Raw genomic sequence first — 15,929 nt, forward strand, 5'->3', positions numbered from 1 at the left:
TAACCAACTTTTTCAGGAAGCGAAACTTTTGGGAGGAAAAAAACCCCTCTAGTCCAATGAAACCAAAATCATGCAGGACAATATTACTCAGCCAGATGGTTAGACTTGAATTTAGTATTTTTATCCAACTATCAAGTCTTTCCCAAGATCTTGAATAGGCAGATGATGTTTGATGGTGTTAAAGATATTGTTACAGGATGCAAGCTTTTTCTAAGTAGCACTGCTTTTTGCAATCAACTGATGGTGATTTTGCAAAATCCTTCTCATCGGAAGCATCATCAGGGGAATCTAAGATCTACATCTGGAGTTAGTAAGAGTGAAAGGTTCACTTTTGAATATATTGGCTTGAGTGTAGAAAAATGTCTTGCTGTCATGATGTATTTCAAACCAGTGATCCTGACAACTTCAAGGTTTCCAAATATGACTTTACCCAAAGGAACCAATGAAATATTTTAATTAAATGAAAACATTCTAACCTGAACAATCTTTGGCCTCTGTAAAAAGATCTCAGCAGGAAAGTCTTGCATGATAACATCTCGCAGAAGCTCACAAGTATTCCAAATTAACTTGGAGTTTTTGCTTCTCAGTGAACTGAAAAATACATGTAAATGATGACGCTAGGCATTTGCTTAGCAAACTTATTTAAATCTTTCTCATTAATTTAGTTTTGGAATGGATAATAAACCAACAACATCAATAGTTTGGATCCACATAGTTTAACTGTTGAGACATAAAACATAGCTTGAGAATAGAGTTTTGTCTCAGTATCCCATGGGCTTTCCAGCAATCATCACTTTATAACATGGTATCTCTGCTGTTTGTTACTCATGAGTTTTTCTAGAAATGGGTCTAGGATATTATGCAAAAAGAATAAGCCCCCTGCACTGACTCACATAATTACTAGCATGTTTATTTTGCTGTTTTTAGTACAGTATAAAGTTATTGAATTTCTAGCCGCTGGGAACCTTCAAATATTGCCTTGTTTCTTCTTCCTAACAAGCTTTCTTACCACCTATAGTGTAACTTAACAGTCCTTGGTGATCTGTGAGAGCTAATTTCCATGTCTTGAGGCTCTCCAGTACTGTATTGTTTGTATAAACAATATATAGTGTTATAGACTGTAGCTAACATTACAATACAGGTAGCTGCTACTGAGCACAATTCAGGCAAATCTAGGATCTTTTTAAGCCCCATTCATTTCAGTACACCACAGGCTTTTAAATGCATACTGTAAGATTAATCAATGGGAGCTTACCATTAAGGAGATTAATGTTTTGCCAATGAAATCAAGCCAAGTTGGGAAAATGTAGCTTCAGCAAGAGCATCAATTAGAGGGCTAGAATTGGGAAGAATATAAAAACCAATTGTGGTGTGAACTTTTCTCCAATTAAGCTGGGAGGGGGGGGTATTAGTTTATTTTGTCATAGTTTTGCTAAAGTTACACTCTTCAAAATCATTCATAAGCTGAGGCAAAATATACTTATTCTTCTGAAATAAATTAAGTGTTAATTTTATATTACCTTTCACTTGATGAAAGAACATGTCTATCTGTGGTGGTCAGGGATAACCAAGGAAATGTAGAAAACCTCAGACATTTCACTACATGTTTCACTGGAAGAAAAAAAAAACAAAGAATTCTGTATGTGTAAATTCTCAAGTGCTTTCCTTACAGGAACAGACAGTGTTTACCCAACACCCTACATATTTTTTTTAAAAAAATAATCTAGTACGACTAATGCTCAATTTCATAATTCTACATCAAAAATAATGTAATTTGAAATTGAGTTTGAAGCTATATTTTAAATATTTATTACTTATTTTGCTATAGAACAGCTTTTAAATACAGGAATGAAAAATATGCTGGTAAACCTACAAATGGATGGCTTATGCTATTAGCATAAATTCTGAGACACAACTCAGCATGGCTCAACCTCAGATGAATTCACTCAAATATCTAACATAGCATGGGGAATACTAAGGGGAATCCACAAAACAATTCATTGGCCTCTTATATAAGACTTATATAATGCTTCACAGTGCTTTACATCCCTCTTTAAGCGGTTTACAATGTCAGCTTATTGCCCCCAACAATCTTATCAACCTCGGAAGGATGGAAGGCTGAGTCAACCTTGAGCCGCTCAGGACTGAACTCCTGGCAGTGGGCAGAGTTAGCCTGAAATACTTCATTCTAACCACTGCGCCACCACCGATCTTCCATTTACATTAATTCTGTAACTTCTTTTTCCCTTTTTTTCTCATAGTTTAACAGACTTTTAGAATTGGACTTTTGACCTTGGAGCTGGATGACGGGTGATTGTTGACATACTGCATATCACAGCTCAATACTCCCACTTCATAGTTCAATATTTATTTGTTTATTTAGAAGTTACCTCAATGTCCACATAATTCAATGCTCTTCTGTTTTTAGCTTTTGAGTCAGGCAAAGTTAGGAAAGAGGCACAGCCAGGATTCCAACAATGCTCTTCATTGTGATAGGTCAGAAGAACAGAATCTTCAGGACTTGAGAGAGTTACTCTCTGCTCTATCTTGCGCCAAATAAAATCAATCCGAAATTATTTTGATTTTGTTCTCAGGCTTTTTCCTTTCTTGGATCAATTCCTCTCTTAATGATTCAGTTATTCCTGTTCCTTCCAAACATAAGGTCTAGATTCTTTCATTCTTCCCTTTTTGTTCAAAATACTTATCTTTTCATATTCAGTTCACTGCTTTACTAAGTAGTTTTTTTAAACAACACTGAAATATATCTGCCCACAGGTTCCTCATTTCTTTAATTCTATTCAGATGTTACACCGCTTAATCAACACTTACACTAGTCTCCTTTTTTACATAAACTTTAATTTTATCCAAACCTCCCATTTTTTTAAGCAAAGGTTAATTCGAAAGGTATTTAAAATTTTCATTAAAAATCTATTTGCATCAAAACATTCAATCCACCGTGTCACAGACAGATCTCACTGCCATAACAATGGAACACACAAAACCCCTAACAGAGAAAAAAGTGACACTGAAGCTCAGTGTTAGCAATAAACTAAAAGAAAATTAAGTAAACTTATCACTCCTTGTCATGTTTAAAAGAATCAATCTGATCGTTAATATCTACTTCTCCTCAAAGCAGAAACTCATATATTGATTTTTTAATATGCTGAGAATGCAACAGTCCTTATCTCTCCAATGGAGTTGAGAAGCTTAGAGAAGCTTGTTCTGTATTACTCAGAATAAGGACTGCAAAGTAATTAATATAAAGCAAGAACAATGTTCTTTGCTAAAAGAATTTGTCTGCTGAATAATGAATGGAGGTTTAATATACCCTGGAGGACATACAGGTTGTCTTCAATTTACAGGTACAATTGGGAGCAGAATTTCTGTCTTACGTTATTGCAATCGTAAGTTGAGTCAGAACCAGTTTTATGATAATGGTTTAAACAATTCACCACAGTCTTTAACCAAATCACACTGTCATTTGGCAAATCCAGTCTCCCTAGTGCAGAGGTGTCAAACTTGCATTGTCACATGACATATCAGGACTTTTTTCCCCCTTCCTTAATCCGGGCGGAGCCAGGGCCAAAATGTGACGCATCCGGCCTGCGGCCTGGGAGTTTAACACCCCTGCCCTAGTGGATGTCTTTTGCTGGAAATACGCAAAAAAGATAGCAAACAGAGATCATTTGACTGCATTTAGATTGCAACCAGTCCTAAATGAGAGCTAGTTACCAAGCATCAGATTTCAATCACCTGACCATGGAGTGGCTTGATCAGGGGTGGCTTCCTGCCAGTTCTAACCTCTTCTATAGAAGAGATTCTACAAATCTACTGTGCCGTTTAGAACCGGTTCCAGCTCCCTCCCCCTGCCCATCCGCACTACGCTTGCCCCGCCTGCTGCTTACTGATTGGCTGGCTCACCAATTGTACCATCCACCTCTAAGAATCCTATCTAAATCTTAAAGTCTTAAAGCTGTCAAGTTTGAACACCCCTGGGTTTTTTATAAGGGTTAGGGGTGCAAGGGTCTGGTTCCACCACAAAACCGCATTCGGCTAAAGCGCGCTCGACGAAACCGCGTAGCTGACGTCATCACAGGGCAACAACAGCGCGGAGACAGAAGCACGCTGTAAAAGTTAAACCTAAAATTAACCCCTAAACCTAACCCTAACCCCCCCTAAACCTAATCCTAACCCTAAACCTAACCCTTAACCTAACCCTAAACCTAACCCTTAACCTAACCCTAACCCTAACCCTTAACCTAACCCTAAACCTAACCCTAACCCTTAACCTAACCCTAAAGCTAACCCTAAACCTAACCCTTACCTTAACTTGAATCGGCTTGCTTTCAAAGCGCTATTTAAAGCGCCCTTCTTTCTCCGTGCTCGCTTTTGTTGCCCTGTTGATGATGTCAGCGACGCGGTTTAATCGGGTGCGCTTTAGTCTAGCGCGGTTTTGTCGTGCCACGCAAGGGTCTTGTAACTTGACAGCTTTAAGACTTGTGTGCTTCAAATGCCAGAGTTTCTGAGCCAACATTTTGGTTGCTAAGCAAGAGGGTTGTTAAGTGTGTTTCACCACATTTCACAAGTTTGCCACGCCCACCCAGTCACATGACTGCCAAGCCACTCCCACTCGGTCACATGGCCAGCAAGCCACAAAGCAGACCACACCTACAGAAGAGGTTCTAAAACTTTGAAACCCACCATTGGGCTTGATGGTCATAGGTGCAATTACAAGCCATAAGTCATCTTTTTCAAGACCATCATATTTTGAACTGTCCTTAAATGAATGGTCACAAGTCAAGGACTACTTATATTTAGAATATATGATCAATTGGACTGAAACAACATATTACTTAAATTACTTCACATGGTAGAGGGCCATTATTTTATCTTAGCTTTTAACATATTTCAGGCAGATGACCCAACTACTATATAGCTCCAAATTATGTACATATACAAATGTTAAGGCATTACTAAGCATGGTATATCTAATGTGTCCTAAATGCAGCTTTATAACAAGATGAAAACAAGATGACACACAATTCAGGTAAGAGCCTGAGTTTACAGTATTTTTAAAAATTCTGGTTGAAATTACTTGCTCCCTCTTTGTTTTTGGTTCTTTTGACACATAAAATAAACCATTAGTCTAGTTGGCAGCAAAATAGTAGAGGACAAGTTACAAGCTACTACAATTGCCCTGAATTCTGTGATGTGATTGGGATTTACTAAAGTTGAGAAAACCTTTAACCAGCAAATAACAGTTGATAACATCCCAATTATTAGGAGTCAGTGCCTGATTTATACTAGCACTTCCAGAGACATCATTGCTACAGTTAAGTAGCTTACCCATCTAAATTGAGAAATTCAAGAGAACAGTTTTCACATCTGCACATTTTAATACACTTACTCTTGACCCTGAGCAGCAGTGTCCAATATAGACTATATATTATATATTTGGATCACATCTACCTATTTGGTGCTGATGAAGCTGAATCAATAGCTCATCTGCTGTCCTAATACTTATAGAACAGGGCTATAATTAGAAACAGCTTCTCTTAGCTAAGTCTCCTGGATGGATACAGAAATATTACATCGTTTCTTATTAGGCGGCTAGTGGCAGAAATAGTTAAATATTGAGACAAAACATGCTTAGTGGATAAACCAATTGTTTACACATCAGCTCTGTAAACATCTGCTACTATGTTCTAGGATTTCTGTGTTGATAAATTATAAATTACAAAGAGAATATTTTCAAATAAATATTGCAATTACCTACCAGTTGGCTGTTTGGGTGGCATTTCTGACTCTTGTGAATGATTTTTCCCTTGATGAAAATATCCAGCATGAGGTTCTTTGAGAATTACTTAACAAGACATAAAACAATAGTATATATATATCAGCATTTCCTCTTTTTTATTATTGTTTTAGTCCAGATCTCCAGTGACACTATTTATCAAGAATGTTTTACATTGTCAGATTAGTTTTTTTCTTCTTAGAATTACAGGTAGACCTCAACCTACAACCACGTCTGGGATGAGAATTCCTACTGCTGAGCAAAATGGTTGTTAAGTGAATCACACCAAATTTTGCAACACTTTCCCCTCTGGTTGTTAAGCAAATCACTGTCATTAAGTGAATCACACAGCCGTTAAGTGAATCTGGCTTACTTGTCTGTGCTTTGAACTCAACAAATGCTCCTGGTTATTTGAATCTGACAGGCAGCTGGGAAGGCTGCAAATAGTAATCACAGGACCCCAAGATGCTGGGGCTATCCTAAATGTATGCTGGTTGCCAAGAACTCAAATTTTGATCATGTGACTGTGGATATGCTGCAGCTGTTGCAAGCATGAGATTTGGTTGTAAATCACTTTCTTCAATCTCATAACATTGAACCATCTCTAAACAAATGATTGTAAGTTGATGACTACCTGTACTTAAAGGATCAACAATGATGAACACAAACAGCATTACATTCAGTAAAATTTGCTTAATAACATACTGTGAATAATAAATAAATAAAATATATAAATAAATAACAAATAAATGTCAAGGAATTTCTCGAAGCCTGGTACTCTAAATCAGTCATCAATAGACACATAGACAATAACATCTACAGACTATGGAAAAGGGACAATCCACCAGCCCAAAAGAGGAAAAGATCCAGCCCTCTCCACCAGTAATCAGCACTCAGATCAGCATAGATTAACTCCAAGGTTAACGTCAGACCAACAATCAAGTAAGCAGTACCCCAATTAAGAAATTGCCAAAGAGCCATAAGTAAATAGCCCAGCCAAAGAATCTCTAAGACCACCCCCAACCAAATATGACAGGCAAGACACCAGAATATAAACTGATACTCCTTACTAGCACTGATGATGTTACCTAATTAGGGTAATGAAACATCTGCAAAAAAACAAGCAAGCTTAGAGAGCATCAAGGACCCCTAATAAATAAATTACCTGAATTAGCTTCTGGTCCAGCTTCAGAGAGATTTGTGTGATAATCCAACATAACGTCTGAAGGTAACACAAACAGACCATCTAGAATCCCATCAATCACTGCTTGAAGACTACAATCCACATTGGGACGAAGCTGAGTGAAGAACTCTACTGCCCCAATCCCAACCAATTGTTCCACAACAGAAGGACACTAAAATTATAAATGAAATATTGAATTTAAAATTATCAGAAAAGTGACTAATCTCTTCTGAGTAAAATAAGTACTTGCTATTTAATTAAAGAAACCTTTTTTTTGGGGGGGGGGAGCCAAACAACAATAACAAAAACCCAGTTGCAAATATAGAATCAGGGGCATGGTATCATATTTGGACTGTCTTGTGTAGTATTTGCCCCCTTGTTATTATATTTTAATACTCATCTCTACATTTATACATTATTAACACACAAGCACATAGATTTAAACTACATATAGTACATTCACTATGTGTACTATATAGTAGAGAGTATAAGCATATAGTAACATTATTTTGCTCTTTATAGTGCAGAATTTTGAATCGATTAAACTTAGTTACAGTAGAGGTAGTTTAAAGCCTTACAAATGAACAAATTTAAAAAGTAATCTAGAATATTAGTGTCCAAAGTTTTGTTGATAGACATATTCTGAATATGCTGTTCAGGTAGTCCTCATTTAGCAACCATTTGAAGTTACAAGGGATCTGAATAGCGTTACTTAGGATCAGTTCTCTAAGTTTTGGCTATCCAAACTGTGTGCTAGGCAATTGGATTAGTTACCATAGTTACAATGTCCTGCAGTCACATGACTGCCTTTGCGACTTTCTCTGATGGTTTGCCATAAGTAAAGTCAATAGGGAAGGGAAGGTCACAAGTTGCTCCAAATAAGTTGCTCACACAAATTCTCACCCAGAAGCAGCCACACCCAGCCCTGTTGCATATATGAATGCAACATGAAACCTTCCCTTCTCAGCAACCATCCACCTTCTCACACTCAAAAGTACCCACTTTCCTAATAGACAGCCTACTTGTAAGCGGCCTGGGACTTGATTAACAACTCATGATTATTACTTAATAATGGCAACAAGGAGTGCAAGGACTATAGATAGTTCTCGATTTACAACAGTTCATTTAGTGACTGTTCAACGTTACAAATGCACTGGAAAAAAAGTGACTTAGGATCATTTTTCACATTTTGGAGCATGGCAGCATCCCCATGGTGACATGATCAAAATCCAGATGCTTGGCAACTGATTCATATTTATGATAGTTGCCAGGACCCGGGCTCACATGATCACCTTTTGTAACCTTAAGATAAACGAAGTCAAATGGAGAAGCCAGATTCACTTAACAACTGTGGCAAGCAAAGTCATAAAATGGAGCGAAACTCATTTAACAAATGTCTCGCTTAGCCACAGAAATGTGGGGCTCAATTGTGGTCGTAAGTCGAGGACTACCTGTACTGTCACTGACCAATGCAGTACTGTGATGTTGTACTCTATGACCATATTTCTTGGTGATGGAAATTCCAGACCCAAATACCATTATTAATCGAGGACGACCTCTGTTGGCAAAATTTTAAAATATACCAAAGTGTATATTTTAAGGTTTTTGTTCCAAAAGAATGCTTAAATTAAATTGAGTAATGCTGTGATTTTTTTAAAAATGTAGTAGACATTAATTATTAACTATTTCTATTACTCTTTCAGAAATAAAGGAATACGGATGGCAATACCTTTAACAAGTTGGTCATTAAATTCAAAACTTCTTCCTTCATTGGTACTACAGGAAAGTTGAACCATTCTAAAAGACTGATAAATAGTAGCTTTTCTTGAACCAAATCGTCATACGTAATCAAATTATGGTTTAATTTAGATAAAATATTCTTAAGCGCTCTTTCTCTAATTTCACACAGCTCGTGACCTGTTTATTTTTTTAAAAAGGGGGGAAATATTGCAAAAAAAAAGTTATTTTTTACATATATATATACACACATACACATTTTATAAATTCCAAACAATCTGCGGTGGAGTAAACAATTTCTTCCCTGTACATTACAGACCATAATTTAGCACAGTGCAGGTGACAGGCAGATGTTTTTAACTTCCTAGTCTAGGGCTGAGAGAGAGTGATTGGTCCAAAATTACCCAATGAGCTTCTGTATCTATGGTTGGATTATTAGAGACTGTGCCTCCTCATATCTATTCTTGTACATGTGATACCACATACATATTCAAAATTAGCCAGTGAATTGATTTTGTTAAAACATCACACTGAAAATTTAGGATACTTTCTTAGGGAGGACAATACATGTGACTGTTCATTATCTTTCAATCATGATCTCATATAATCTATTATTCTAAGCATTTTTCTTCTTCTTTTAGTATCAGGAATAATCATCTTTATTGTTAAAAGCTTCTATTACTGTTTTTGTCACTTGCATTCTTTCCATTTCCTGACGGTGTCAATATTCCTTTTTAGTTTTCCACTCCATCTCCTTTTACTACATTCTAGCCAGTTTTGTGCAGTTCTGCTGCAACAATGTTAACATACCTACCCTCTTTATCAAATTTTCCTCTTTTTGGTATTCCCTTTGTATAGATTGTGAAGAACATTTATTTATTTTGCGGGATCGTTAAGAGTTGACACTGATGGGATGACACAGTCAACCAATCAATCAATACGTATAAAAATAGATGCGACTTTGAAAAGGGGGTCGTATTGAGAATCTACCAAACTCAACACCAAAAGTAGAGAAATAGGGGCGGAATATGCTACTTTTCTGCGTGCAATAAACAGATTCACACTGGGGTTTGTACATTCTGAGAATCCTGGTTTGGGATGTTTTGTGCAGTTAAGCAGTGATTTGGGGTTACTTTTTTTCATCCCCAAAGCAAAGCCATTATCAACTTTTAGGGATCCAAAAGCAAAACAAAAAACAAAAGACCCCAGCTTCTGAGTAGGCTCACTGGCTATCGTTGCGGACAAACCAACCACTTACGAAGTTTCCGGATAAGCGGAGTCAACTCGATTGGGGGAGAAGCCGCATTAACATTGCAGCCAGCCATCGCGACCGCTTTCCCAGAGCGGCCCAGGTTCAACCGCCGCGCCGTAGGGAACGCGAATGCGCTCGGAAAAAGCGGGAGGCTATTTTTTCAAGAGGCCGCTGGGAAATGTAGTTCCGTCTGTGACTCCCCGCCCACCCGTTCTGATTATTCTCAGACCAGAGAGTACTATACTGGAGATCGAGTGGTTGGGTAATTCTCGCGAGTTTTGACCCGAGTCTTCCTAGTTGCCTAGAGAACAAGGTTTTCTCCTCTCGCCTTTTGGAAGCGCCGCTTTTCCCGCTTCGGCCTTTTTCAATGAATTCGCCCGGCTTTCAACTTAAGTCTTCTCAATGGCGAAATCTCTGCCACAATTGTTTCAGCGGCCAGCGGGGTCTCTTCTAGGCAAGCCAATGAAACACCTTTTCTGAACCGTCACTAAACCTAAGACTTTGGATCACAATTAACAATATAGAATAACGTGTTATGAAGTTGGTTCTATTTTCTAGACTGACTGGGAATTCTGAGAGTTGTAGTTGCGGCAATCTAGTGTACCGCAGAAGTCTATAACGCTTAATATTTATTTATTTTTATTTATTTAGTTTGTCAAAGATGTACGAGATAACAGGTATAAGTATAAACATGGACATGAGCACATGAAATGAGTACAAAACATGTTTGTACTCATTACATGTGCTCGTGTCCATGCTTATACTTATACCTGTTATCTCGTACATCTTTGACAAACGAAATAAATAAACATAAATAAATATATATCCCAATTGGGCTTTACTTTAACTTATTGTCATTGCACATGGTAAAAAGAAACACTGCATATATTAATATATAGCAGATGGAACATTTCCACCATAATCAATTTTTTTACTTTCAATTTCTGGCAGTAGCATTCATTCGGGCAGCGGAGTGCTTCCAGTAGTGGGTTTTTTTTTGTGCATGTCCATGACTCCAAGCAGCACTGAAGCGTGCGTTGGAATCAAATGTACGGCTGGAAATACTTCGACGTGCACATTTACTTGTGTGTGTATATGCATTTTACTCCAGTTCTTGGCTGTGATCACTCAACACATTGAATCACAAGCTAATCGACCTTATTTCTAGCCTAGTATAGTATACAAATCCAATTCATGGGGTAAGTTTATTATTAGCTGCAATTATTTACTTGTCACATGTCAGAATAATCATTTCAGAGAAGTTTATATAAACAGTTGTAAGTAAAAATGTAACAAATGTAATTAAACAATAAACTTCTTAGGATCCTTTCCACAGAAGTGTTAAAATTAAAGGCCCACTTGAAGTAAGAGGTCAGCTAAATAATCTTGGATGATTATTTCCCCCCCCCCCTACATTTCTCTCTGAATGTATGCACCTTAGAAAGCCACAAAACTGGATTAACAGTGACTAAGTGAGTCATCCAAATACAAATTTGAAGATTAAGCATCAGTCTTGCAAAGAGAGACTTAAGGGAGCTGAAAATCTTTAGCACTTATAAAATATAACAGAAAGGGGAAATAATAGCTGTTTTCTCTGTGATCTCTCTTTAGAAGCATTCCACAATAAATAATGGTGGCACATGGAATAATGGTTTTAAGTTACAGGGAATATTTGGGTTGAATGTCAGGAACAGCTTAATTCAAAAATGAATTTTGTCCCTTTTATAACCTTTCTTCCCACAGTTGTTAATCATTGCATTGTTAAGTTAGTAACACGTTACTAAGTGAATCTATCTCCACTGACTTTGTTTATCAGATGGTTGCAAAAGGTGATCACATGATCCTGGGATACTACAACTGTTATAAATATGAGTCAGTTGCCAAATGTCTGAATTTTGATCAAATGACCATGAGCATGCTGTAACGGTCATACCTATGAAAAATGGTTTTAAGTCACTTTTTTAGTGCTTTTTTCAGTTGTATTTCAGTATTCTTCAAGTTGAAGATTATCTGTATTAGTGGAATCCATGGCTAAATTTTTTTGTTTCCTTTACATAATGCAAAGCTCAGAAAATGGGAAATATGTTATTCATTTCGTATGCTGATGACTTGAAATCTGGATCCTCGCAAAAGCAGTTGTTTTAAGTTCAAAGGAAGTTGAACTGAAACAACAAAATCAGCTGGAATCTCATATGCAATAATATTTCCCACATTTTAATAATTTCATAAATTTCTGTAGAAAGAAAAGACGTATTTTATTGGGTTGTTTCTGACTCATAGACACAGGCAGTTTTTTCCCCACTAAATCTGATAAGAATTGCCACACTAGTTATGAATAGCTTTTAAACTTTATGTTATTTATGTTAGAGAATGAATACAAGAGGGGCATTTTAATGAGAACATTAATTGTCATAATTTTCAACTTCTTGACTGGAATTATGGGAAGTATAATCTAGTATAATCTAGTATATTTAGTGGGTACCAAGCTTCATTAAAAGTTTTCTTTTCTAGAAATTGCCAGGATTCCAAGCAGTATTTATCTAGTTCTTAATATTCAAGAGTTATAAAATGTTTATTTGAACAGCAAACTGTTCTTTACCAATTGTACTCAAATGAACTTCAAAATTGGGTTTCAAAAGTAGTTTGTTATGTAGTGGGTGATATAATCAGAGGAAAAGAGTTTCTAGTTAAACAATACAAATATACCATTGGAATAACTCTTTGGATTGTGCAAAGCAAACATTTTAGAAGCAACAGTAAATTTTTGAATGAAAGTAAAATACTGTTATTGTAACAAAATAATTTCATATCTCTAAATCACTGAATTTAGAGATTGCTGATTGCTAATCATGTGATGAGATTTTTTGTTATATTTTGTCTAAACATTCATGTATCCAGAAAACAGTTCACTGCAAAGCAAAGTTGAGCAGTATTCTCTTCCTGTCACCCTTTTCTATCTTTAGGGAAGGGTAGAGGGCATGTATGGGAAGGATACACACATGCCTGCAGAAGAGCTCTAAGTGTAAAGTAAACACCCACATCTTGCAGTCCTATGTTTACTCTAAACTATCTGCAGTATTTAAGACCAAATACTTCAATTTGTATGATATTGGTAGCTTATACTTCTACATCTTGCAGGTATATTATGTATGAAAATCCAAGTCTCATAGCTTTGTATCCAGAATACGAAGTGATAAAACATTAACAGACTTTATATATCATGAATCTGAACAGGGGTAGTGTTGACTTAAAGAGGTAAATACTGAACTTATAGAGTATCTTATTGATGGACTGGGATAAGATAAAAGCAATGTGATGATGCAAATAAAGGGGATGATTGACTTTGTTAGAATATGATTATTCAGGGTCTGAATCAAAAACAGCCAGACTTCTGTACAACCTGTCAAAGGGCATTTGTCCCACTAGATAGAAGTTTCCGTAAGTTGCCGTGAAAATGTAATTTTGTAGTTATGTATGAATTAATCTTATTGTTTTGCTAGAAACACTATAGTCATATGAGACTGAATGTTCTGTGTTTTAAGAGCAGTGCTGTTTGCTATCAGCTGCCAGTCAGATGATGATTCAGCAGATCCAGGACATAAAGCCAGATCTAGCAGAGAGCCATAAGGCAACTGAAGTCTTGTGATTTCATTATTAATTGTCTTGAATAGTTGAATTTGATTGCCCTTTTATCCTCTGAAAGTTCTGAATGGCCATAAATGTACTCTATGGTAAATGTAAGTTAAGTTTAAGATATTTTGTAGGGTAAGATAATAACATCTGTTGCCTAAATTATTTATTTTCTGTATATTTGTATAGTATTATCATGGCATAGTTTCAGCATTTTTATAGACAAAGATTTAAGTTGTGATGTAATCTTGCTTTTTTTTAATTCATGGGTCATTTTTACATTTATTTTGGATCAATAAAAATAATACAGTGATCAGTTTTATTGTCAATAATCTGAATTGTATAGGAATTGTGCTATTTACTAGTTAGGTCTTCGTTCAGAAAGTAATCTTAGTTTGGGATAGCTTGTTTGCTTCATGGCTTGCTTATGTATGTATGCAATATATATATACATACATACATACATACATACATACATACATACATACATACATACTATCCCAAACTAAGATTACTTTCTGAACGAAGACCTAACCAGTAAATAGCACAATTCCTATACAATTCATATTATTGACAATAAAACTGATCACTATATTATTTTTATTGATCCAAAATAAATGTAAAAATGACCCATGAATTCAAAAAAAAGCAAGATTACATCACAACATGTATGTATGTATGTATGTATGTATTTTACTGGTATTTAAAACATTAAGGATGGCATCCAGCATATGCCAGTAGATTTATGCCAGTGGATTAATGCAATAGGAAGTTCACCTATATAAGTAAAGCATATGAGGAATGCAGCTAGAGAAACGTTTTCCCTTCTAGTTCCATAAATGAAAAGGGCTTCCATTAAAAGAAGTATCTAATGGCCATTAACAAAAACAGTTACAATAAATATATCCAGGGTGAAAGAAAGAATAGGTTGAGAACTTCGAACATATCAGTAAATCTTCATTTGGAGCAACCGAAGCCTACTTTATCATACTTAGAGACAGATTCACACAACATAGTATCACCTGGGTTGTTACCGAAACCATGGTTTGTGGTTTAGTGAATTGTATAAATGCAGTGTATTTCAAACCATAATTAAGCTGTGATGATGTGAGATACCAATTATATAGCTTACTTCCCCAGAATATAGAAATTCATTTGATGCTTTCATGGTCTTATTGGCTAAATTATGTGAGCAGAATTGTTTGCTACAGATGGATAAGGCTTTCTTTGCACTTTTGTGAATTTTACATTCAAGAATCAAGAATTAATTTCTGAATTTCAATTGCAATATATTCCAACATAATAATAGAACAAAAATATGGCATTGTATATTTAATTACCCATTACTATTGTTGAATTATATTACCTTGCTCACATTTAATACTCTTTAACTGCTTTGGGTTTTTATTTTTATTTACATTTTGTTTTTGAAACAACAATCATCTTAGAAAGCTGAAATAGCATCACTGCAGAATCATTTGCATGACTAACAAAGAAGAGTAGTGAATGCTCACAAATAGCATTGTTTGTTAATTTGTAATGTGGCAGTCACATATAATGGAATCTGACCTCTAAGGGTAAGAGGAATTGTCCATATGCCATTCCCAGAACCAGAAACAAAAGATCCACACATAAACTAAAACTGCTGTTAAATGATTATTTCTAAAAGAACAGCTTGTTCTTCATTTCTTTGTTTATCTGATTTTTTTTTCCAAAACTCAATTTCAGTGTTGCAACATTGCTTACTGAAAAATAGTTGCTGTTATCCTCCAAACTAAAATTGAAGCAGAGGGAAATTAGCCAATGACACATCCTGCCCTTGTAAGATAAATGTAATTACAAAATAGATGCCAATTTTTAGCTCAAGGATAAAACTTAGAAATTTGTATTTCGCCAGGAGATAGACATTTGAATATGTATTCTATTATGACACACTTAAATTGTAATGATAGAACATTGTTCTTCTAAATATATTTAAAATAACACCTAAAAACTTTTGAAAGCACCTCGATAAAATAAGTATAATATGAATCCTTGTATGCTGGTATTAAAATAAGCATTGTATTTATCTTGCTTTTTCAAAGGCAAAATATATTTGCATAAATCACCTTAATAGATTTGCTTCCATGAGTTGTCCTACCTTCCAGCTCCAAAAACCTTGAACAAAGACATAAACTGAATCTGCATTAATACAAGGAAGTGCTTATGGGAACCTAATCCACAGTGTGTGGATATGTGATTCAGTAGTGCTAAAGAGGCTAGCTAATGGCATCAAGTGTTGATGCTGGATCATTAATCCCTCAGTTCTACAGTTGCATTATTCATCTTACTGG

At 35.8% G+C, this 15,929-nt stretch overlaps 1 protein-coding gene across 1 annotated transcript in view; it reads right to left on the reverse strand.

Moving 5' to 3' along the window:
- Positions 1 to 10,279, reverse strand: part of RTTN (rotatin) — a 100,874-nt gene extending 90,595 nt beyond the window's left edge. The window contains exons 1-7 of the mRNA XM_087707317.1: positions 9,973 to 10,279; positions 8,707 to 8,894; positions 6,960 to 7,149; positions 6,338 to 6,428; positions 5,777 to 5,865; positions 1,521 to 1,611; positions 477 to 591 (exon numbers count right to left, since the gene is read on the reverse strand). Of these exons, the coding sequence (XP_087563443.1) occupies positions 477 to 591; positions 1,521 to 1,611; positions 5,777 to 5,865; positions 6,338 to 6,428; positions 6,960 to 7,149; positions 8,707 to 8,894; positions 9,973 to 10,039 (831 nt within the window). The 5' untranslated portion in view covers positions 10,040 to 10,279. The remainder of the gene's footprint in view (positions 1 to 476; positions 592 to 1,520; positions 1,612 to 5,776; positions 5,866 to 6,337; positions 6,429 to 6,959; positions 7,150 to 8,706; positions 8,895 to 9,972) is intronic.
- Positions 10,280 to 15,929: the final 5,650 nt, after the last annotated feature.

The sequence above is a fragment of the Thamnophis sirtalis genome, unplaced genomic scaffold (genome assembly GCF_051295495.1).
Source record: "Thamnophis sirtalis isolate CommonGarterSnake01/CBP01778 unplaced genomic scaffold, rThaSir2_p1.2 scaffold_2, whole genome shotgun sequence".
NCBI classification, from domain to species: domain Eukaryota; kingdom Metazoa; phylum Chordata; class Lepidosauria; order Squamata; family Natricidae; genus Thamnophis; species Thamnophis sirtalis.